Below are 26,944 nucleotides of genomic sequence, written 5' to 3'. Positions count from 1 at the left end.
GTGCATACCTTCCGCGTTCCCCTGCTGCCTCTGGTAAGGCTGCCCCTGGTCTCTGGTGCTCTTCTCTTCTGAATGCTGGGGGCCAAAACGTCAAATGCTGCTTAGCCAATTATTGGATGAAGCAGTGTCCTGCCTCAGTCTGTGATTGGCTGAGCGACAATTGACTTATTAGGCCCAGCCCCGGTCTGAACTGCGCTCATCTTCCTGGTGCCTGGGTCTGCTCAGTCTATTACTGGCAAGGGTGGACACCACTGCGGCTATTGACTGATGTACTGGGCGCCAGCACATGGAATGGAATAGAATGGCACCGGAAAACAGAAGCAGCATTACCGGAGTCAGCAGGGGAGTGAGGAAAATATGTACAGGTTTTTGACAACCTTGGCATCTCTATTAAAAGAAAAAAAAAGAAGAAAAAAAAAACAACCTTCCACTGTAGAACCCATTTAGGGTAGGGTCACCTATAACGTTCACATCCACAGCATGTTTCCTACAGTTGAAATTTTGCTTATGCAAGTGGAAGTTCAGCAGTGGAAAATCCGCATGTGAATTATGTTGCTACCCAATGAAGTCAATGGGTTCATCTTGCAGAATTTGCGCTACATCTTCTCTAGCTTTCATAGTCTAGTCAGTATCAGTCAGACTGCACCCCAAAGAATCCACACATTTATCACTGAAGGTATAAATCAGAAAGACTATATATTTGCATATTTAGATATGAAACTCGAGTCAGTTCAGAGCCCGGCTTTGTTTGCTCAATATTCACACAACACCTGTCACTTTCAGCTTTATGACCGGAAAATCTAGCAAACAGTTTTCATTGTAGCTAAGATGTTTCACACATTTAGAAAGCCTTGTTTGCAAAAAGTTAATGTGTAACCAGAGACGTAAGAATCTTTTGTACTTTATACTAATTTGCAATATTTAAAAACAATTACGATGACATCTGGATGCGAAGGAAGGGCGCCCGGTCCTGTGCCAGGAAGAGGATTGTAAAGGCCACAGACCTGACAGACGTTCTAGACAATCCTAAAATAACGTTTATTTGTACTGTACAGTATCTCAAACATAGATACACACAATTACCCCAAAGGCACAAGAGCCCGAGGCACAAAAATCACACTATATACTACCTCCCCTAAAACATAACTTTCATTGCGTTGTTCGTAAAAAGATAAATCCATTGATTGAGTTACTGTTCAAAACCATATCACTGTGTTCTTTATGTAAGTCACTTATGTAGTCACTCATTTCCTCTTGATGATGGTGATGTTTCACCAAAACATGTAGAGGGGGCATTGTTTTGCTTTAACTTGGTGTCATATGTGTCCAAAATCAGCAGCTGGTGGGGAGATATTAACCCACGGTGGAGAAGCCCCTAGGCCCCCACTTGCTGAGATACTGCTATGGATATCTCTCCACTATAAGTAACTTACATATAGAACACATATGAACAATACATTAAAAGTTAAGTTTTAGGAGAGTTAGTATATAGTGGGATTATTGTGCCTCGGGCTCTTGTACCTTCAGAGTAATTGTGTGTATCTATAATTGGAATCCCAGACTCAACTGGAATAATTGTGTATCCAGTATCTCAACCATTAAAGGGGTACTCCGCTGCTCAGCGTTTGGAACAAACATACTCCTAGATTGATGTACACAGAATAATATCTTTGTTTTCACTGTATAGGAAAGAGAAAGAATGCTGCAGTAATTTCAGGGAAGGCAAAACTTTAGGTCATGAGATTGGACTAAGCGTAATAGCTGATAGCCCACTTATACCCCAGGATCATGATTAAAGGGGTACTCCGCTGCTCAGCATTTGGAACAAACTGTTCCGAATGCTGGAGCCGGTGACGGGAGCTCATGATGTCATAGCCCCGCCCCCTCATGGTGACTCGTGTTTCATATCTAAACTGTTAGTGCGGGTAACAATAATGTTAACGATTCTTACCTATCATTTATCAGTGGTCCCAATCGCCTATTATTCTCTTCCTTTGGGGGGCAGGCCTGGTGTGTGGGAGGAGCTTCAGGAGCACCCTGATGTCACAACTGCTGCTTCCCCAAGCCTGCTCGTCCAAGCTTCATCTGCGCATCAAGCGAGGAGGAAAGCGGGTGAACAGGACCATGCCTTGAAGGTAGGCAAGTATTATTATCATCAATGTCACCAGCACTACCAGTCTGTACCAATAGGTTAGTGCGGTTAGTAAAGTGATGACAGTTCCCCATAAAACTATGTAGTGTTGGGTTACGGAAAAGGTCTAGAGAAAGTTTATGGGAAGCTACCTAAGGTTGGTACCTATAACTGTTCTAGTTTTTTCTTCTCCTACTTTTTCTTGACTGCCATCATCATCATTTGTTTGTGCCACCATTGGTTCCAGTCTTGCATGTTGGCGACATGCTATTCTTGTTTCCTGCCAGATTTGATAAGTCCTTTGAATGTTTTTCTTTCAAATGCCTGCTAGTCGTACTATTCACAGCCCTATATGCCTACTATCCTTACAGTATACTTCAGTCCCACTGTGAACTGACCCCTTTGAACAGAAGTATGTATATACATATATGCTCCAAAGCCACAACACTACCTTGATATGTTCCTTGTAATTGATCCCGATCCATGGCTTCTGTACCCCTTCTGCTCTCACTCCCTCTCTGAGAGCAGCCCCCACCCTCCTGTTCTGTGAGCAAAGAGATACAATGTGTGATTGGCTGAGGCTGCACACACCTCCTAGCTCTCAGCACTAGAGGAAGCATGACATGGCCTGTGTCTCTCAGGAGGGTGGGGGCTGCTTTCAGACAGGGACTTGGAGAGAGACACAGTGGATGGCATGATGATGTCTTTTCCTCACTTCATGCATGTAAAAGACAACTGAAAGAAGGGAAATTGCTCTTTATAGCAAATGAATGATATTTAGACAATTTAATAGTATGGTGACAGGGAAAGGATAGTCTATGGGTTTAGTTCCTTGGAGTACCCCATTTAAGATTGGAGCTTTCAGGATAAATCAAGTACGTGTCTTCATTGTTGGAATACATTTACCTACTGTAAATTTTTAGAACAATTCCAATATTACATTTTAGAACCTGGTGACACATATACTACTTTGACAAAGGAAACATACAGAATATAAAAGAGGTTTGGAGCGCAGCAAATCTAACTTCCTTGGTATAAGGCTGTTAAATGCGTCCTTGTGGTTCTGTAATGAAAGAGGATCTGTTTCCATTACTGACAGAATAGAGACTATCAGAATAGAGATCATTTATTGTAGTAAATAGTAAAACCATATGACACTGTTCTATTTGTAAGTGAACTGCTCTAAAAAGAACAGATTGGCACAATACATACATATTTCGGTTTATGCTTATTTTGAAGGACTTATACATTCGTTCTCATCTCTTCCAACAAAATGTATTACAGGTGGATAGGAGTGGTAAGGTTTTGTTTTCTGGCTTCGGTGGTTGGCAACATAATGGATTACAGATGGGAATTTATAAACAGTTAAAAGGAGACATTCATTAAAGACCAGTATTTTCGAAACAGTATGCCTCCAAATGTTGCAAAACTACAACCCCCAGCATGCCCGGACAGCCAAAGGCTGTCCGGGCATGCTGGGAGTTGTAGTTTTGTAACAGATGGAGACACACTAGCCCTGATTTACTACATGGAGTGTTTATCTTGGAGTGATTTCAGGTTTACTCCGTGTACTTTTCACTCTGATTTACTAATCTGTCGCACGTCAATTTCATTTTGTGTCACTCGGGTTGAAATTTGTGTCGAAATTTGTGTGAAAGGGAATGGCCATGATTGAGTTTTTTTTTTTTCTTTAATGGTTGGGGCTGGCTTGATAAACTTATTTTTGGTTGTTATATACCCTGAAACCTGTTGAATTGTAATTGAAAAAACCTAAAAAAATATTAGATTACAATAAATCTAATCCTGATCGTGATGTATTATGTACAAATTTTAATTATAACCTAAAAGGTTAATAAGTACCGTATTTATCGGGGTATACCATGCACTGGCCTATAACACGCACCCTCATTTTACCAAGGATATTTGGGTAAAAAAGGTTTTTTACCCAAATATCCACGGTAAAATGAGGGTGCGTGTGCGCGCGTGTATACCCCGATACATCCCCAGGAAAGGCAGGGGGAGAGAGGCCGTCACTGCCCGCTTCTCTCCCCCTGCCTTTCCTGGGGTCTAGAGCGCTGCTGCCGGCCCTTCTCTCCCCCTAGCTATCGGCGCCGCTGCCCGTTCTGTCCCCCTGACTATCGGTACCGGCGCCCCACTGCCGGCGCCGATAGCCAGGGGGAGAGAAGCGGCGCCGACAGCCAGGGGGAGAGAAGGTGCAGCGGCACCCATTGCCGGCGCCGCTGCCCCGTTGCCTCCCCCCATCCCCGGTGGCATAATTACCTGGGTCGGGTCCGCGCTGCTGCAGGCCTCCGGCGTGCGTCCCCTGCGTCGTTGCTATACACGGCGCGGCGCACTGACGTCATGCGCCGCGCGCCGATAGCCAGGGGGTGAGAAGGGCCGGCAGCAAGGCTCTAGACCCCAGGGAAGGCAGGGGGAGAGAAGCAGGCAGCGACGGCCTCTCTCCCCCTGCCTTTCCTGGGGCGGTATCGGCATGTAACACGTACATAGACTTTAGGCTAAAAATTTTAGCCTAAAAAGTGTGTTTTATACGCCGATAAATACGAGCTGTGTGACACAATTTTAGTCGTACAAACCGAAAAAAAGTGACAATAGTAAATGAGGGCTACTGTGTGGAAAACACTGCACTAGACAGATTTACTGCAGATTTTTCATATCATTTTATATGGATAGCAGCATAGTAGATGTGATTTGCAGCATGTCAATTTATGTCACAGATTTCCCCATTGAAATAAATGGGGAAGGTAATCCACAGCATTTCCATGCCAAATCTGCAACAAAATGTGTGCAGATTTTTATGTTGATTTGCTTAGGATTTTACCTGCAAGGGTGGATGTACCTAAGACTATGTTCACACAGCGCCAGTAGGACCGTTCGTAAATGCGCCATCTCCGTAGATGGCAATGCATTTCCTAACGGATTCCGCAGAAAAAAATGACATGTCAAATCTTTCTGCAGAGGCCACAATCTAAAATTCCACAGCACAGCACGGTGCAGCAGAATCACACTAATGGGACTCTGCTGCAACGAAGTGGAATTTTTCCACATCTTTATCCTAACGCGCGGAGCGGGGTTTGGCTTGCGCCCTTGATTCATCTCTATGGAGAGCAGGAAAAACACGAGTAGATGGGTATCTCCAGCTCTCCCATAGAGATTAATAGAGGGCGCATGCTGACCCCTGCTTCATGTGCAAGGAGAGCTGGAGCACTGGGCAGGAGATTGCGGGGGTCCCAGCAGTCGGAACCCCATCTCCCTCCCCCGTGATCAGACACTTATCCCCTATCCTTTGGATAGGGGATAAATTGAACATTAAATTAAACAGTTTTAGAAATATATTACAATGATATAAACTACAAAGCATTACTTGCAGTATGTAATACGTTGTACTTAAAAAACACACTGCAGTGGGAAAAAGGTTTTGTCGGTCATATAAATATAAATTATATTCATCTTTAGTAATGTATTATTAACATTATTATTATTAATTATTATTATTATTATTAAACTAATGTATTATTATTATTAACCTTAGTTGCAGCAAACATATGTTGAGATATAACTGTAGCAAAAATGTATCAAGCATCCGATATACCTAGGTGCAGATGACCAGGAAAGATACGTATTAGGCACCACAGAAGGTAACACAATAATATAGTGGGTACTCCAGTGGAAAACAAATGTTTTTAAATCAACTGGTGCCAGAAAGGTTTACAGATCTGTAAATTACTTCTATTTAGTAACCATAATCCATACAGTACTTATCAGCTGCTGTATACTACGGACAGAGGTGTCAGCAGAGAGCACTGTTGTCAGACTGGAAAGAACTACACAACTTCCTGATAAGTACTGGAAAGATTAAGACTTTTAAATAGAATTAAATTACAAATCTGTTTAACTTTTTTGCCACCAGTTGGTTAAAAACATTTGTTTTCCACTGGAGAACCCCTTTAGCTTGGTAACTTCGGCATAAGGTGTATGCCAGTAGAACAATTTCACACAAATATCAGTATACAGAAAAAGAGAAATAAATTTGGTAAAATCAACACTGCAAGGGGAGTCCTACAACTTAAACAATGTTTTGAATTAGCTTTTTCCATAGGTTATGAAGAAGAATTATTGTGAAGGAGAATACCTACTGTATATCAATAGGGATATTTACAAACAATATTATTTGTCATGTTTTTTTAGTGTGGAATCTGCACTGAAAATCTCTGACAATTATTTGGAAAATCTGATCCACATGTAGCGAAAACAGAGCAAAATTTACAGAGCACTGGGGAGATCTCACTTGGAGTATTGTGCGCAGTACTGGAGTCCATGGGGGGGGGGGGTATTTACTCCGTTATTTTGGCTGTAGTTCATCATACTAACAAAGTTTTGCAACAAAACGAATAGAACTTTTTTTTCCAAAGTGACATTGGAAGTCGTAATTGCAGATTATATCATGCAGTGGTCAAGAATTTATGATGTGCGGCTTTTAAGTTTGTCGCATTGTTTGGCGCAACTGCACTAACTGAGGCGCAAATCTACACTAGTCTTGATTTTGCTTACAAACTGACTGTGGATAGCATTATTAAAAAGTCCCACATTTGTCGCACAAGTTAAAAAGTTGCTCAGAAATCACCATACCAAGTGGAGTACTGAAGTAAGAAATGTTTCCAGCACAATATGTATCTCATGCCCTGCGAAATGTGATGAATTTGGTGCAGGTACACAGTTTCCACCACATGAATTAAAAAGACGTTCAGCTAGGTGTAGTTAGTGAATATAATCTGAGTTAGTTTGGAAAATATGGTTTGATGACAGGTACTCTTTAAAGGAAGTTAAAGGGGTACTCTGGTGGGGGGAGAAAAATAGAAAATCATATAAACTGGCTCCAGTAAGTTGAACAGATTTATAAATTACTCCTATTAAAAAATCTTAATCCTTCCTGTGCTTATCAGCTGCTGTATACAACAGAGGAAGTTGATTTTTTCTTTCCAGTCTGACCACAGTGCTTTCTGTTGCCACCTCTGTCCATTGCAGGAACTGTCCAGAGTAGGAGCAACTCCCCTTAGCAAACCTCTCCTGCTCCAGACAGTTCCTGACATGGACAGAGGTATCAGCAAAGAGCACTGTTGTCAGACAGAAAAAACAACTCAACTTAGCTAATAAGTACTGGAAGGATTAACATTTTTTTTAAATAGAAGTAATTTACAAATCTGTTTAAATTTCTAGCACCACTTGAGTTGACAAAAAAAATAGTTTTCCACCGCAGTACCCCTTTAACATGTATAGCTTGGAAGAAAGACGAGACAGAGGGGATATGATCAAAACGTTTCTATACATAAAAGGGAATTAACACAGGAGAGGATATTTGAAAGAAGAAAAACTACCATAAGAAGACATCATTTTATATTAGAGGGACAAAGGTTTCTGCAGTAATATCCGGAAGTAGTGGATGCATGGAATAAGTGTATTTCATAGAAAAACTATTGGGTAAATAGATCGAGTATCCGTAAAGAAGGTGGGACAAGCCAATGTTACAACATAATATAGCATAAAAATATATAATACAGGGTTAATATTAATATTTTAAATTAATATTTATACAGCAAAAGAACATATGGGTCATCAGTAGTGTTATATGCCTATAGGAATATTAGGGTCATAGCCTCAACCAGTCAAATAGAGCACTGGCTCAAACTGTACTAATCCCTATCTAAAATGCATAATGTATGCCATACACTGCAATAAACTCACCACTCTTTGGATCCTGCCACCTCCGCCCCAACGTACGTTTCGCCAGCTTGATAGGACCTTTTCAAGGGACGCGATCTTCTATGTCAACTAGCCCCCATTAAATACCCCCCTTGATTGAGTGGTTTGGTGCCAACACACACCGATTCAAGCCCCATGGCGCATGTGCAGGGTCCCGACCGGGAACGCCATCCCCTCACCCCACTGCATCACAGCTACACCGCGCATGTCACAGATGGCAAGCATCCGGACCTGCGCACTGAGCCTCTTGACGCCCGCAGAGAGAGGTGCCAGGACACGGACCCTGCGCATACTCATTATTTTACGGTCAAGTGATAAAATAAGTGGCAAAACACTGATCTGTGAGAGTTTGGAATGTTAGGATTAAATTTTATGAATGAGATAAAGTACACATATTTGTTTTTTCTTGTTTGAAATAAAGGAAGTGAAGGAAGAGAAAGTTAGGGTAGGTTAACACTGGGGAAATTCAGCAAGGAAATCGGTGCTTATTTATGCAGAATTTTACCAATGATTTCAAGTTCCAATGACCAATGGGGCTTTCCAGGTAGATTTCACCAGAAGAAAAAACATTTTGATTTCAGAATCAAATTCAATTACGGAACTTCCGACTTGTGAACTGAGCAGCAGCCTCCCATTGAGATCAATGCTACAAGCCAGATCTGCTCAGAATCCTCTCTTGAAAATTCAGAGTAGAATGTCCATAGTGTGGACGGGTCCTTTAGTATAGGAGAGAGGCGGACTACAAAAAGTACAAGAGGCACTGTAGGAATGGCAGCTGAAGGGTGCTATGGCTGACATGAGGTTGAATGATGAAATGAAATGCAATACTGCACTGTTGTCCAGAACTATTTTATGACGTCCAATATTATTATAATCTATATATATAAAACTCAACGTGTGTGTGTCTGTATGTATGTATGTATGTGTGTATGTTCCACAAAAACTTTCAAATGGCTAAAGATATTAACATGAAACTTGGCACACATGTTACTTATATGTCAACAACAAACATAGGATAGGTTATTTAACCCTTACTCACCCCCATTTGCCAGGGGCGGGGCTTATGTTTAATGTCCCATGCAAGTCAATGGGAAATATATGTTACTGCATAACTTCCAAACGGCTGGTGATATTTCGATAATACTTGGTCCCATGTTACTTATATGTCCACTTAAAACATAGGATAGTTAATGTAACCCTTAACTACCCCCATTTGTGAGGGTCAGGGTTTTTTTTTTAAAGTCCCATGCAAATCAATGGGAAATGTATGTTCCCATCTAATTTCCGTTAGGCTGGAGCTATTTCATTACCTGGTACACATATTACGAGTCAGGATATGAGGACGGGATGGGAGGTCGGGATAGGAGGACGGGATATGAGGACGAGATATGGGGTCGGGATAGGAGATCGGGAAGGAGGTAGGGATAGGATGTCGGGATAGGAGGACAAGATAGGAGGACGGGATATGAGGACGGGATAGGAGGTCTGGATAGGAGGTTAGGATAGGAGGTCGAGATAGGAGGACGGGATAGGAGGTCAAGATAGGAGGTCGAGATATGAGGACGGGAAAGGAGGTCGGGATAGGAGGACGGGATAGGAGGTCTGAATAGGAGGTCAGGATAGGAGGTCGAGATAGGAGGATGGGATAGGAGGTCAAGATAGGAGGTCGAGATATGAGGACGGGAAAGGAGGTCGAGATGGTAGGTCAGGATAGGAGGACGGGATAGGAGGTTGAGATAGGAGGTCGGGATAGGATGTCAGGATAGGAGGTCGGGATAGGAGGACAAGATAGTAGGACGGAATATGAGGACGGGATAGGACGCCTGGATAGGAAGTTGGGATAGGAGGTCGAGATAGGAGGACGGGATAGGAGGTCAAGATAGGAGATCAAGATATGAGGACGGGAAAGGAGGTCGGGATAGGAGGATGGGATAGGAGGTCTGGATAGGAGATCAGGATAGGAGGTCGAGATAGGAAGATGGGATAGGAGGTCAAGATAGGAGGTCGAGATATGAGGATGGGAAAGGAGGTCGGGATAGGAGGTCAGGATAGGAGAACGGGATAGGAGGTTGAGATAGGAGGTCGAGATAGGAGGACGGGATAGGAGGTCGGGATAGGAGGTCGGGATAGGAGCTCGAGATTGGAGGACGGGATAGGAGGTCGGGATAGGAGGTCAAGATAGGAGGACGGTATAGGAGGTCAAGGACGGGATAGCAGGACGGGATAGGAGGACGGGATAGGAGGTCGGGATAGGAGAACGGGATAGGAGGACGGTATAGGAGGTCGGGACAGGAGGTCGAGATAGGAGGTCGGAATAGGAGGTCGGGATGTGGGGTCGGGATATGACAACAATATATGAGGACTGCATATGAAGTCAAAAGCGTCCTCCTTTGTTTATTTTCCTCCCCAAAAAGGATTAGGAAGGAAAAACTGGGCAACGCCGGGTACTCAGCTAGTATTATATATTTATTGCTCATTGATTTAAAGAAAATATTTGAAAATATCTCCAATGAAAAATAACAGGAATCTTTAACTTACCATTTAAGCACATCTCATATTGTTTGCAAAGGTCACCTTCAAATAAGCATCCTGAAAAAAAAATGGAAAATGACAAATAATTAGTAATTATAAATTTTTCATAAGTAAAAAAAATAATATCATATCTTATAGCAAGCCATATTTAAGCAACCTATGGAGCTGTACACCATCAATAAATAATTGTCTGGTTAAGGAAATCCATTTTATTTATCATATCAAAGCATTCATAGTTAAAGGGAATTACTCTATAGATAATAGCTCAGAGCTCAAGTGCCGAAGAGGCTGTATTGAGTCAAAGAATACACGCCTTTTTCCTTTTCCACCCCTTCCTGCTTAGACTGATTGATGTACAGGGTTCAGTGCTGGGGGAGGAGCCATGAACCTCAATCAAACAAGGCAGGGAGGGGTGGGGGAGGAGGCATGCATATTGCAGCTCAACACAGCTATTTGGACATTTGGGCTCTAAGCATGAACTAGACCTGACAGACTCTCTTTAAAAGATGAGGCAGTAACACAAAATAGTGACTTTCACATTAAAGGACCAAGTATGTCTGTGAACTCCAGGAACAGTCCATACATTTTTTAATGGGGCACAATTTCATGATTGATATAGCCCTGGGTCTCGCACATAGGCATGTCATATGTCGTGCAGGAGGTTCCCTCTGGGCCATTACACCGGCCCCCAAGTCCCATGAGATCAGGCAGCTGCAGTTCATAGCCTGCAACTGTGGTTGTAATAAAATGTCTTGTGTCAGTGTTTAGGGGTGATGGCATGATAGATGAGTGATGTGTGTATGTATAATAGTTGTATGCATGTATGTATGATAGATGTATGTATGTTAGATGTGTGTATTTATAATAAATGTATGCATGTATGATAGGTGTGTGTATGATATATGTTTGTATGTATAATGTATGTATGTATATATGTATCATGTATGAATGATAGATGTGTGTATGTATGATAGATGTGTGTATGAATAATAGATGTATGTATGTATGTATGAATGATAGACGTGTGCATGCATGATAGATGTATGCAAGTATGTATAAAGGATAGATGTATGTATGATGTGTGTACGTATGATATATGTATGTATGATAGGTGTGTGGGTATGACTGTCTGTCATGCTTACACCAGTCATACACACATCTATCATGCATACATATCCACACACACAATCTATCGTACACACATCTATCATACATACACTCATATATACATCATTTATACAGGACTCAGTGGTCTGGGGGGGGAGAGGAGTCTGGAGAAAGACTAAGGGTTCGGGGGGGGGGGGGGGCGGGACAGTAGCCTGAGGGGTCTTTGGGTTGGGGGGGACATGTGACAGAAGAGCCCGGAAGAGGACAGAGGAATATGGAGGAGGAGGACAGAGGTATCTGGAGGAGGAGAACAGAGGAATCTGGAGGTGGAGGAAAGAGGAGCCGGGAGAAATACTAAGGGGTCTGGAGGAGGTGGACAGAGGTGCCTGGGGGTGCTGGACAGAGGGTTCTGGAGGAGGAGAACAGAGGGGTCTGGAGGAGGAGGAGGACAGAGGGGACTGGGGAAGCGAGACAGAGGAATCTAGAGAAGGCAAAGGACAGAGGGGTCTGGAGGAGGAGCACAGTGCAGGGGTGGGATGCATCTGAACTAAGAATAAACAGTGTGTGGCAGTATTACTACTGATATTAATAATAATAATGATAATAATAATATGGGTATAGTGTGTGGCAGGGGGCACAGTGTCTGACAGGGTTATATTAAGGGGCACAGTGTATGGCAGAGTTATATTCAGATGGCACAGTTTCTGGCAGGGTTATTATTATTATTGTTTTCATACAGAGGAAGAGGATCTGCTATCAATGTGAGGAACCAATGATGTCCAGGTGTCAGACTCTGCAGAGATGATCTAGCTTGAAGAAGACCTGGTGCCTGGACCAGATGAAGAAGTAAAGAAAAGACAACAGATAAGACATCACTCAGATCATCATATCCTTTTGTATTCTCCTGACTGTCCCATCAGAGCTGTAGTCACTTGTAAGTTCTGTAGTTATGATGGGTAACAATGTACTCCAATCAGTGGCACTCCAGCTGTTACAAACTACAACTCCCATAATGCCTGAGGCTCTCCAGGCATGATGGGAGTTGTAGCTTTACAACAGCTGGAGAACCACTTGAACTAAGGTGATCGGTTGCGATCTCTGCAGTCAGACCCCCACCAAAAAATTATATGCTTATTCTACCTCTTCCTGTGTGGCGCCAAACCTAACACAGGGCATCAGCAGTGTGCTCATACTCACCAGTCACAACTGGTACAATGTGTACTAGTAGTAGTATGACTGATACATATAGCATTGGTAAAGCATAATGGAGATGATAGTTGTAATAGTGTGACTGACACATATTGCACTAGTATAGTATAATGGGGGTAGTCTACTAATATCATCCCCCATTATACTATTGTAGCACAAGCTGGGTGTGTGTAAACTATACCAGTGATGGCTGGGTGTGTATGTGTGTGTATAATGGTGGTTGTTGTCAGTCTGTGAGTATAGTAGGTCCTCCTAAGCTCAGGTGACAGGCTGATAACGTTATTGCTCTTAGAGGTATTCAAAAAGTCCAAAGTAATGGTCGTGTATGTGCAGTGTACAGTAGTGGGAGAGAATTAAAGAAGGAGGTTGGGTATGGTTAGAGGCATGTTTGAGGGTGTGTTTAGGGGATATGACTGAGGCTGTGATTAGGGGTGTAGCTATGTAGGCCCATAGGTAAAAGGTGCAGATTTTCACACTTGAATTAAGATTTTTACATAAATCTGATAAGTATTTTTTGTATGTATATTGTTAACAGTAAGGAAGACGAAATGCCCTTTATTATTACATATCATAGAATTATTAAAAATTTCAGCTGTGCTCCAAATATATAAGATAGAAAAACTTAAGCTGAGTTATCCACACTTTTGAAATGAGAAAACGCAAGGTAAAGTAAAGTTTGTCGAGATCATGAAGAGATGTACCCTAACTCATTTTGATCCCTGGTGGTGCGTTAAGATATTGTGATATCCCAACACGTTCCACAAACCTAATTTCTACAAATAGTGACGTCAATATTTTTTTTCTCATTAAAAGTTTTATTAGTTTTAAATGCCAACAAAAACACAAACAAAACACAGCCAAAACAATAGCAGTACGCACACTGCCCACATAGCAGTTAGTAAACATGAAGAAAACATGGATGTATCAATAAAATACTGTAATAGCTACATTTGGGAGCTAGACTTGGAGTATGTGGAATAAAGAAATAAAAGGGGGCTTCAATATATTTTATATCACATTTCATCCAACTCAAGAAAGTGGTCCCCCACTAGTCTTGAGAATAAAGAGGCCAAAGTGCTAGTTCAGTGCTGTGGTCCCTTCATTGGTTTTCCATGTAAAGTAGTGCTTTTGGCCAGTAGGGACTACAGATGCCCAATTCTATTTTATGGAGCAGTTCTGTAGTTCTCTTCCACGCAGGGTGGCCAGGAATGCTTTGGTGCAGGAAAAAACAGTAAGGGACCACAACGCTTGAATCCCTGCCAATTCATACGTGGTGGCATATGGTATCAATAAGCCATGATATATTTCTTTTAACAAATCTTATTTATTGAATTTTAGCAATTATAAACACACACACATAACAAGAAAAACACATCTCCTCCCAGAAACCCTCCCTAACAAAATGAACGTAATTTTGGCAGATGAAGTTAGCATCCCAGATATCATATAGCACAGGGTAAAAAGTTGCAGACAGTTTGGCACTTAGATACACAAATAACAATAATGAGTTTCAGGGCAGAAACTACCGCAACATACAAGAAAAAATGCAATACTGAACACAAGAGAACTCAGGTGCTCGGGGAACAATGAGTGAAACGTCCGTGTACCAGATACAGCCCCTTAGGAGCTGGTGAGTCCAATCTGTAAGCACATACCCAGGGGCCCCACACCATCTGGAACACGTAGTCCTTCTCTTCTCATAAATACCCTTCTCCAATTGGACAATGAGTGAGACCAGAGCAGTTAGATCAGCTACAGTAGGAGGACTGGTTCTTGTCCAACACAGAGCTATGAGTTTCCTTGTCTGATATAAAATATGCAAAACCCCCAGTTCAGTCCCATATGGCTCCGTCCCACTTCCTAGACCTAACAAGCATGGTTTAGGCACAATGGTAAAATACGGTAATCCCATATACGGTGTGAATGAGCAATAGTAATGAGCTAAACGAGTGCAATACCACACCCAACCATAACTTTATGACATGGAAATACCCATTTAATACATCCCAGAACCAGAGCCCTATTAAAATTCCAGTACACTAGCAATTTCAGGATTTAAAACAAAACATACATTTAAAAATCTTTTGTTGAGTTGAAAATGTCCAAAACTGCAAAGGAAAGCTGGACCAGAATTTGCAAAGTGAATCACTGGCACTGCCCAATGTATTTTTAACATGTTATTAAACCGGCAGGAAATCCCTCCACCTTCTGATTTGATCATGCGAGAGAACACATGGTTCCTCCGCCACAGCCATAATTACAATAATGAGGATTATGCATATGGAAATTCACTAAAGGTGGGAGTGTAATGGATTTATAATGTGCTGAGAAGTCTTTGGCATCAGCTTTATAAATAGACCTACCTGGTGTTAATCAACATTATTGCTAAATCATGTATTCCAGGCGTCTAATCTCCAATGCCCTCTCGCTTCATTTCAGCGACTGGTATTCCACAACAGAACAGCGTTACAGAATGAACTCAACTTCCCAGGAGTTAAAGCCAAGTTAATAGAAAACATTAAGGAATAATAAACTACTGTATTCCTATTGCTTCTCCAATCCAATTTTCAAGGAACCACAACAGGTCTTGTTTTAAGGATTAAACAAGTTATATGATTACTGCTATACCAGTAAGTACACAGCTGGATACATACGTCATGGACAACGTACAACCAAAATTGGGTTCTATGGTAAATTTCTGCGTTTTTCAAATTGGTTTTTAATAGTTGAATGTTTGTGGAAGAAAACATCATCTGAAATTCACCCGATAGCACTGCTTTGAACAGGGAGTCAGCCTCAATGCCACAACACCTAAGCTACATTGCGCCTCCACAGTGTAAAGCAGGACTTACAGATGTTTTCTCTAGGCAAATACTCCAAGGCCTCATTAACACAGTGGAATTTCCAAGCAGAATCCAGAGGAAAAACTTTGCCCAGAAATTCCATTGCAGAAGATATAAGGTCAGAATATGATTACAGTATATGAGGTTCTTGTGTATGCCTTTTGCTTACCTCTTTTTTGCTGATGTGGCAACTGAGGCTTTTTTTTTAATTTACAATTGCACAATGATGTGGGTTCTGTAATGCAGCCTACATTTCCCATGAATCCTCTGGCTGAGGATCAGGTGTTTGATTACACTATATGTGTCACAATTTTAGAAAAATCACGGCAAAAACATGAAAAAAATGCTGCAAAAAAATGTATTTAATGTGTGAACACAACCTCACGGGAGAGGTATAACTACCATATATCCTGATCCAATAGAGATAGCAGACTGAGCTGGAGGGAGGGGTGGTATCTGGTAGGTGATGATATCATCTTGTAGTTCACAGGAAGTCAGAACCCAGAACTGACATCCTGCTCTGACCATTAAGCTTTGGAAGATTTGGAGAGTCAGTCTGGTGATCACATGACCAAGTTAGACTGATGAAACATATAGATGCAGCTGAGCTGGAATAACACAAAAGAGGCTGTAGGACTGATGATAGTGTAAGTGTGCATGATATGGGCTTCAATTTTATTTCAGCCACTAGTAAGCAGGGGTGTGTCTTACTAAGCTAGGGCATGTCATTGAGTCATACATTTGTGCTCTCCACAAATATTTACATGACATAGCTTTTGTTATAAAATGAAAATGACTTTTTTCATTACAGATGCAAGTAACCTATTTACAGAGCATGGACTTAGCAGTGACAAAGTTCAGCCTAGCCATAAGACAACTGTTTGCACGTAAATTCTGTGTACATTATGTACAGACCTTTCCACGCCTACATAAAATATGTATATCCATTGGATTAATAACACTGAATATGGAGCAGCAGAACAGACTTGCCACTCTCATTATAAAGGTCACACCACTTGTCTTACATAAAATTCCAAGAAAGCTTTCTGATCGAGAACCATATGGCACGCAAAGGCTGCTGTCATTTTCAAGGATTATTCTAACTTACTTTAAACACATGAAAAAACATTTGCAAATTCAAGTCTCCAAATGAATAATTTATGACGGTTCAGGCCTCCCTGTTATATCAACAAAGTAATTAAAATCTAACTTTAGCTTAAGCTCCATGCAGGGAAAATTGACTTCACATCTTTGCAACACTGGAGACGGTAATGGAAAAAAAAAGATAAAAAGTTGTGAACACAAACTGTCGCCGAAATATTCTGTTGTTCTTGTCTGCAAAAATATTAGAATGTGTTGACACGTAATGGGGCCCTACTAGGCTCTGTCCCCTGCAGCCAGATGTTACATAGTAGTCAACAGAATTAGAGAAGTTAGCTGGGACTACAGTATTGATGGCCTTTACTTACTGTATAGGCCATCAATATCAGAGGGGATCGATTACTGACATCCACACAAACAGAAAGGCCTGCGGTGCTCCAACAAATGCTAAATTCCATCTTTTAGTAGTCGCTGTGTCCAATATTGCACCTTACCTATAGATCACTTTTGTGATCAATAATTCCCTAATATACCTATAACTTATCTTTATTGTTTATTTTCACACCAAAAAAGTGAATAAAAAACTTTGTTTATCTTCCCTTCAGTTGTGTTCTTAGTATGGCATAAGGTGCACTATTACGTGCCTCCTATTATTCTGATCTGAAGCTGTGGCTGCAGTCCTTAGGGGGATAAAGCCCCTTTTTAAACCTAACACCATGCCCCACTTAAAGGGGTATTCCAGGGCAAAACTTTTTTTTTATATATCAACTGGCTCCGGAAAGTTAAACAGATTTGTAAATTACTTCTATTAAAAAAATCTTAATCCTTCCAATAGTTATTAGCTTCTGAAGTTGAGTTGCTGTTTTCTGTCTAACTGCTCTCTGATGACTCACGTCCCGGGAGCTGTGCAGCTCCTTTGGGGATATTTTCCCATTATGCACAGTTCCCGGGACGTGACATCATCATTGAACAGTTAGACAGAAAACTTCAGAAGCTAATAACTATTGGAAGGATTAAGATTTTTTAATAGAAGTAATTTACAAATCTGTTTAACTTTCCGGAACCAGTTGATATATAAAAAAAAGTTTTTGCCTGGAATACCCCTTTAACATGTTTCACCACATGGATGTGGCTTTGTCAAGAAGTAATGGGCATATGGTGGAAAGAACGCCGCCTAGGGGTTTATATAGCCTTTGCCCCTGACGTCACTGTATTGACCTTTGATTCGGTACTATCCAATCATGAGCTCCCATCTTAATCTTACCAATGCGATTCCTGCTTTATTTGACAAACATTCACTTTTGCAAATCAACTCCTGTATCCTCTGGCCAATCACTTGTCTGAGAGAAGACTTCACTTACTATTGGCTTCCATGTCTGTGACGTATTGGCTCATCGAAACCTGCGGAAACTCTTTGTCTTCTCCACTGCTCTAAGCTGACCTCTGCCGGATGTTACATCATGCGCGAGAGCTAACTGCGCAGTGACTTAGTGCATTTTGTGCTGACATGCGCATTACTATATGCGCAAACTGTTAGTCTCACTTTTTATTCCTATTTTGCATAGGTAGAATATACTTCTCCAATGTATTTATTGATTTCATACTTCTAGCTATTTCATCCTTATTTTATTAACTTAGGTGTGTATTTGATGGTATGCTCATGATTAATGATTATCTTTAATTCTAGTATTTTCTCTATTAAATATACTTGTGTATATATGAACTCTGTATTTTAAAGGAACTTATTGATATTTTGACATCCTAAAGTTCTTTTTCCTCCTTCTATTTGTACTCATATATAATTTACATTTTTGTTCTTTTCTCTATATTTAATCATGATCATATGTAATCCAAGAATAACTTACTTATTTTTGTGTTTTTACTTATTAAGTTATTATGTATTATTGTTATATTATTTTTAGTCTTAATATGATCTTTTATACCTAATAGTGTCTGGGATCTTCTCATTGGCTATTACCTTTTTCATGCGGTTGTGTGACTCCTTTTTATGCATATTATAATACACTACGTGATATCTGGATTCTTATATGAAGGCAGAAAATGTAAAGCCTTCATTGAGTCCTTCTGGACTCAGGCTTTTCAACCAATATATCCATTTGGCTTCTTCACACAATAATTTTTTTTGTCCAAATTGCCCCCTCTAGGGTCCAATTTGGGTTTTGATAATCCCCAAAATTGTAGAACTCCTTCATGTTTTGTGGCAATATGCCTTGCTAGGGGGATGTCTCCTTGTGTGTTAATCACACTAAGGTGCTTAGACACCCTTCTACTTAGCTGCTGTACCGTCTTCCCTACATAGACCATTGGACAATTACATTGAGCTATGCAGATGACAATTTTTAAAATCCCATATGGCGTATTTTTGTCCATCACTAGGATTGACGAGGTCCCATTTTTTGGCATAAATTTACAGAAGGAACATTTACCACATGGGTAAAAACCAACTGTAGGAGGTCCAAGCCATGTGGTTTTTCCTCCTTCCTCCATATAATGACTATGGACTAGCTGTTCTTAAAAAAATTTCTACGTAGGGAAGACGGTACAGAAGCTAAGTAGAAGGGTGTCTAAGCACCTTAGTGTGATTAACACACAAGGAGACATCCCCCTAGCAAGGCATATTGCCACAAAACATGGAGGAGATGCAACAGTTCTACAATTTTGGGGATTATCAAAAGCCAAATTGGGCCCTAGAGGGGGCAATTTGAACAAAAAAAATTATTGTGCGAAGAAGCCAAATGGATATATCGGTTGAAAAGCTTTACATTTTCAGCCTTCATATAAGAATCCAGATATCAAGTAGTTTATTATAATATGCATAAAAAGAAGTCACACAGCCGCATGAAAAGGGTAATAGCCAATGAGAAGATCCCAGACACTATTAGGTATAAAAGATCATCTTAAAACTACCATCTTGTTAAGAACTAAAAATACTATAACAATAATACATAATAAGTAAAAACACAAAAACAAGTAAGGTATTATTGGATTATATATGATCATAATTTAATATAGAGAAAAGAACAAGAATGTAAATTATATATGAGTACAAATAGAAGGAGGAAAAAGAACATTAGGATTTCAAAATATCAATAAGTTCCTCTAAAATAGTTCATATATACACAATAGAAAAAATACTAGTAATAAAGAGATTCATTAATCATGAGCATACCATGAAATAAACACCTAAGTTAATAAAATAAGGATGAAATAGCTAGAAGTATAAAATCAATAAATAAATTGGAGAAGTACATTCTACCTTTGCAAAAATAGGAATAAGAAGTGAGAGTTAAAGTCCGTGCATATAGTAATGCGCAGGTCAGCACAAAATCACTGCGCAGCTAGATCTTGCGCATGATGTATCATCCGGCAGACATCCACAGACATAGAAGCCAATAGTAAGTGTAGTCTTCTCTCAAACAGATGATTGGCCGGAGGATACGGGAGTTGATTTTCAGAAGTTAATGTTGGTCAAGTAAAGCAGGAATCGGATTGGTAAGATTATGATGGGAGCTCATGATTGGATTGTACCTCATCAAAGGTCAATACAGTGACGTCAGGGGCAAAAACTATATGAACCATTAGAAGGTGTTCTTTCCACCATATGCCCAGTACCCCTTGACAAAGCCACATCCATGTGGTGAAACATGTTGAGGGGGGCATGGTGTTAGGTTTTAAAAGTTGCTTTTTTTGGAGTGAAAATAAACAATAAAGATAATTTATAGGTATATGGGAAATGTAAGGAATTATTGAATCACAAAAGTGATCTATAGGTAAACGGTTTAATTTAACCCTCTGTATACTGGTCTCAATAATTTAATAATATTGCAGCTTATCAAAATAGGACTGCGCTGTAATACAATGCACAGATACTACCTAAAGTAGAATGTTGTACCGGATAAACAATGAAGAGGGCTCTTTGCTTGCTTAGGAAAGCAGCACTTGGATGCCTTCTCGGGTGCCAGGAGTCTGACCCCTACCAATCTTTAATAATGATGATCTGAACATTACACAGATAACCCACTTATCCCAAGAGGTTTGGCAGCTTATAATCTCGGGACCTTTTTAAAGAAATTAATTTGTCCACGGCTGACAACCAATTCAATGTTTTAGGGATTGTAAAAGAACAAATAGAATAAAGGATTGTCAGGTTTTGCACATTACTAGACAAATATACAAAAGAGCATTTTACACATAAAGTGTTCTGGAGCTGGAATGGCTTCACAGGCTATGTCTAATAGGAGCAGCGATCAGCTGATGAACTGATAAAGGATCTTTCATTGGCTAATCATATGGTTTTGACCTGTCAAAAAAAGCCTGTTCATTTGCTGCATATTGCCCTGTGTACTAGGGGATGTGCCGCTGAAGAATGATATTAGTAAAGAATTGTATAAACAATCCAGTGGTCATCTACGTGACTCAGCCCACACAATAACCAAGCCATGTAACATGCTTGTTTAGGGAAAACCGTCATCAGTATCACCCGCACTAACCTGTTGGTACAACCTTGTAATACAAGTGACACTGATTAAAATGATTCCTCGCTCCATGCCTCCGTTCTTCTGTGATCCCTATTATTCGGTATATACTAATGCTTGTGGTCGTAGCTATTGTGCATGCTGAGAAGAGGGGCCTAGAGTGGTGCTCCATTTTGCAGTGGAGGAGGATTGGCAAAGGGCAGAAGGCGCTACTATAAAGATGCCATGATGTCACCATGTACCCAGGGCTAGGGAAACCCCTACGTGAACCAAACTACTTTATTAGCATATAGCAAATAACAGAGATTACAGACAAACAGAGTCTTGTAGCAAAGGACAAGCCCTCTATCTTGTCACCATATAAGGCCCATGACTGTATAAATAACGTTACAGACAAGATATCTTTATGTTAGGGCATGACCACTAAATTTGCTTGAAGGAGTCTGTAGAAGAGGAGCCCCCAAAATCAGGCAACCTCGAACACATTATTATAAGTAAATATACAAAAAAAGATCATCACGATCCAATAACAATCCTGCAGCACAAAATGTTCCAAAACTTAATAAAGCTCCATTTGCTTCTAAAAAAATCTAGTTGATGAGTAACTCCAAAGAAAATAAACTCAATGGGAGAATGTCACTAGAACTTTTTCATATCATGTCTTTTTTCTTTTATGTAGATGTTTGATGAACATGTATAGTATCTAGTTACAAAGTCCTTAAAATCAAATCTAAGTGTACTATCAATTTAGTACGTGGAACATGGACATGACATGTATCAGAAGCGGGGACTTTGTGATGTTGAAAGGGACCATGTTGTGAATGGGAATCTGAACCCTCTAAGCTTAACATCATCTGACAGATAAGATAGAAAAAAAGAATATTTAGCAGTGAAGAATTTAAGGGCTGACTGCTGCTATGGAAACAAGAAACCCCTGGAACCTTTAACAAACCCTGTATCATTTTACAGTTCATGAAAACACAAGCTCGATAAATTATTTTGAGGGTTATAAACTGAGGGTAGCAATTACTGCAATTTTCGGCACTGCAGCCTTGTTCATGATATTTTCTTTTATAAATCTGTAATAGGCATTGGATTTGGCAGATACTTTTCTTTCATCACTGTACAATCTACAGAGTTACTGTGGAACCAGACAGAAAATGAATACATTTATAAAGAAACTTAGTTTTTAAGTTATTTTTTTTCACATGCATAATAAGATAAATAGGTACTTTATAATGACGGATAGTGGTTGTTAAATTTCAGCTCGATGCCCGGATGATGGATCTTAAAAAAACACAAGGTACGGTATATACATAATTCATAATGTTTTCTATAAGTTAAACATTAATGTGCCATATAGGAAACATAAAAGGCCCCTTCTGGATGAAGGTAAAGTGCAACTACAACATTGGTGCAGTGGCAGGATACACTTTGAAAACTCCTGGTAACTTTGTAATTGCTGCTTATATGAGCAGTCTACAGAAATATCAGTAATTCATAGACTGCTTGCTTTAGTAACGGGCTACAGAGTTGGCAGGAATTTTTTTTTTTTTTAATGTATCCTTCCATTGAACACAGATATGGACAATGTCCAGTAAGTAAGGGTTGGCTAGCACTACTCTGTGTTCTCCCTGGTCTGATAGGACAGGAAAGAGCACAGAGGAGTACTAGACAGGAGAGAGCACAGAGAAGTCCTATCAGACAGGAGAGAGCACAGAGCAGTACTATCAGATAGGAGAGAGCACAGAGGAATCCTATCAGACAGGAGAGAGCACAGAGGAGTCCCATCAGACAGGAGAGAGCACAGAGGAGTCCTATCAGACAGGAGAGAGCACAGAGGAGTCCTATCAGACAGGAGAGAGCACAGAGGAGTACTATCAGACAGGAGAGAGCACATAGGAGTAATATTAGACAGGAGAGAGCACAGAGGAGTACTATCAGATAGGAGAGAGCACAAAGGAGTGCTATCAGACAGGAGAGAGCACAGAGGAGTACTATCAGACAGGAGAGAGCACAGAGGTGTATGTTTCAGACAGGAGAGAGCACAGAGGGGGTGTTATCAGATAGGATAGAGCACAGAGGAGTACTATCAGACAGGAGAGAGCACAGAGGAGTACTATCAGACAAGAGATTGCACAGAGGAGTCCCATCAAACAGGAGAGAGCACAGAAGAGTCCTATCAGACAGTAGAGAGCACAGAGGAGTACTATCAGACAGGAGAGAGGACATAGGAGTCCTATCAGACAGTAGAGAGCACAGAGGAGTACTATCAGACAGGAGAAAGCACAGAGGAGTACCATCAGACAGGAGAGAACACAGAGGATTGCTATAAGACAGGAGACAGCAAAGAGGAGTACTATAAGACAGGAGAGAGCACAGAGGAGTCCTATCAGACAGGAGAAAGCACAGAGGAGTGCTATCAGACAGGAGAGAGCACAGAGGAGTCCTATGAGACAGAAGAGCGCACAGAGGAGTCCTATCAGACAGGAGAGAGCACAGAGCAGTCCTATCAGAGAGGAGAGAACACAGAGGAGTCCTATCAGACAGGAGAGAGAACAGAGGAGTCCTATAAGACAGTAGAGAGCACATAGGAGTCCTATCAGACAGGGGAGAACACAGAGGAGTCCTATCAGACAGGAGAGAGCACAGAGGAATCCTATCAGACAGTAGAGAGCACAGAGGAGTATTATAAGACAGGAGAAAGCACAGAGGAGTGCCATCAGACAGGAGAGAGCACATAGGAGTACTATAAGACAGGAGACAGTACAGAGGAGTACTATAAGACAGGAGAGAGCACAGAGGAGTCCTATCAGACAGGAGAGAGCACAGAGGAGTCCTATCAGACAGGAGGGAGCACAGATGAGTCCTATGAGACAGGAGAGAACACAGAGGAGTCCTATCAGACAGGAGAGAGCACAGAGGAGTCCTATCAGAGAGGAGAGAACACAGAGGAGTCCTATCAGAGAGGAGAGAACACAGAGGAGTCCTATCAGACAGGAGAGAACACAGAGGAGTCCTATCAGACAGGAGAGAGCACAGAGGAGTCCTATCATACAGTAGAGAGCACAGAGGAGTACTATCAGACAGGAGAAAGCACAGAGGAGTGCCATCAGACAGGAGAGAGCACAGAGGAGTACTATAAGACAGGAGACAGCACAGAGGAGTCCTATAAGACAGGAGAGAGCACAGAGGAGTCCTATCAGACAGGAGAGAGCACAGATGAGTCCTATGAGACAGAAGAGAGCACAGAGGAGTCCTATCAGACAGGAGAGTGCACAGAGGAGTGCTAACAGACAGCAGAGAGCACAGAGGATTACTATCAGACAGGAGAGAGCATAGAGGAGTACTATCAGACAGGAGAGAGCACAGAGCAGTACTATCAGACAGGAGAGAGCACAGTTGAGTACTATCAGACAGTAGAGAGCACAGAGCAGTACTATCAGACAGGAGAGAGCACAGTTGAGTACTATCAGACAGTAGAGAGCACAAAGGAGTGCTATCAGACAGGAGAGCTTAGAGGAGTGCTATCAGACAGGAGAGAGCACAGAGTAGTGCTAGCCCACCCTCATTTACTGGACTTTATCCATGTCTGTGCTTCAGCTTGGACAAAGTAATGATTTTATAAGCCATGATTTCTATATAAAGGAAATACAATTTTCCTATGAAGGATATTAGAAAGTTAAATGTTTTGCCAAGATGTACAACATATAAAAAGTTTTTGAATCTGACAGTGCCCATTTAAGAATTCAAGATAATGTTTCAGGCACAAAACCCTTCATCGGGTGAACAAGATGCCATTGTGATGTTATGTCGTGAGATGGTGAAGATGTCTAACAAACATCTTTTTTTTACTAGAAATATTGCTCTGATACAAACCATTTTCTTGTAGCAAATGGGCACTGTCAGATCCAAAAACTTTTTATATGTTGTTGCTGATGAAAATTTAAGACATTTTGTAATATGATTGTTTAAAATGTTTTGAATATTTAATAAAGGAAACGACTCCTGAAAATCCCACCACTAGGGGTCCTCATACCTAATGGGACACTAACCCGTCCTACAGCACCATAAGGCTTGTGCATGAGTCATGGACAAGAGATGACTCATGGACAAGGGTATGAACAGACACAAGGAGGGGCATGCCCTCTTCCCCTGACAGGATTCCTAACACTGTGAGCAAATGAAAGAGGTATTTTTACAATAAATATAGGTGATAAAGGCATAAAAATTAGATGAAGATGGTCAGGATTAGGCTCTGAGTAACATATTTTTTTAGTACGTTTTAAAGCAATAGTGTAATTAATAGGGATGAGCGAATCGAATCTGACAAATCTGAATTTGTTACGAATTTCAGGAAAAATTTGATTCGCAATGAATGCGAATATCGACTATATTCAATCGTGCAAATCGCTTCATTAAACTCCATTTAGTGCGGTCCAGGCTTCAGGGAATCTAAAATTACGGATCCACATGTGAGGACATGGGGCAAGGAATCCTGGGAAAGCAGAAAGGCGGGTAGGCGGGATTATCCTTAATCACATGCAGCATGCAGCTAGCCCTGTGATGTCACAACACTATTTAATCGGTAGCCATCTTGCGGCCAGTCACTTCAGCAATTTATTGCAGAGAAAGAGCGAGGAAAATACAGCAGTGTGTGTTGCACAGAAAAGCATTTTTACAGCAGCGATTCACCTCCCAGTCACATCAGCGTTCTATTGCAGAGAGGGACAGAGTGCAGTGTGTTGCACAGAAAAGCTTTTTCACATCTAAGTGGGGTACTATTTTGTTCTTTTTAAAGTCTTAAGGGTATAGATACTGTGAAATGCCAGCCAAAAGTACACACCTGCTGGTGTTGTAGACAAATACTGTTTTAAGCATACTGGAGCTCATTGTCCTCCCCTCATAAGTGCATACCACATACATATATCTAAGTGGTGTACTATTTTGTTCCTGTTAAAGTCTTAAGGGCCTAGATACTTTAAAAGGCCGGCCAAAAGTACACACCTGCTAGTGTTGTAGACAAATACTGTTTTAAGCGTAATGGAGCGCATTGTCCTCCCCTCAAAAGTGCATACCACATTCATACATCTAAGTGGTGTACCATTTTGTCCCTGTTAAAGTCTTAAGGGCCTAGATACTGTGAGAGGCCAGCAAAAAGTACACACCTGTAGTGTTGTAGACAAGTACTGTTTTAAGCGTAGTAGAGCGTATTGTACTCCCCTTATATACGCACTAAGTATATCAGGCAGAGAAGTGCCAGGATGTGCACAGAGGAGTGGCAGAGACCTAAATTCATCAGGCAGAGGTCACAGCAGACTAGGGGCGAGTGGGAGCAGGAGTCGCAGCCTGAGCTTCCGTTATCAGCTACCAGTCGTGTCTCGACCAGCAACCCATCTGCCGTCATTGATTGGTTAACATGGTCATCCACTTCATCACAAGTTACATCTGACACCCCCAGTCAACAGTCGGTGGATCCCTCAGACACAGCCTTCAGTTGGCATGGGTTGGGAGCAGTCCCTGTCCTCCCATTGCCTCTGTCCTATGCTGTTCCCTCCCCCACAGAATTATCTTATGCTGTGGGTTCAGCTCCACTATTTAGTAAGGACAATCTACTAGAGGAGGGTCAGAAGCTGCTGCCCAGACAAGAAGTGGAGGAGACATCCACCTCTTCCTCCGCTAGGCGGGCAAGTAGTGATGAGAAGAGTGGCGTGGGAGGTGGTGTTGCAAGCGTTCAGGCTCCTAAC

At 41.2% G+C, this 26,944-nt stretch overlaps 1 protein-coding gene across 1 annotated transcript in view; it reads right to left on the bottom strand.

Annotated features, from left to right (window-relative positions):
• PTPRN2 (protein tyrosine phosphatase receptor type N2) overlaps nucleotides 1-26,944 on the bottom strand; it is a 1,048,643-nt gene that overhangs the window by 864,002 nt on the left and 157,697 nt on the right. The window contains exon 2 of the mRNA XM_056519562.1: nucleotides 10,448-10,498. Coding sequence (XP_056375537.1) covers nucleotides 10,448-10,498 — 51 coding nt within the window. The remainder of the gene's footprint in view (nucleotides 1-10,447; nucleotides 10,499-26,944) is intronic.

This window comes from Hyla sarda, chromosome 5 (assembly GCF_029499605.1).
Source record: "Hyla sarda isolate aHylSar1 chromosome 5, aHylSar1.hap1, whole genome shotgun sequence".
Lineage (NCBI taxonomy): Eukaryota > Metazoa > Chordata > Amphibia > Anura > Hylidae > Hyla > Hyla sarda.
The sequence above is the reverse complement of the archived record's forward strand: the minus strand, read 5'-3'. Positions and strand labels throughout refer to the sequence as shown.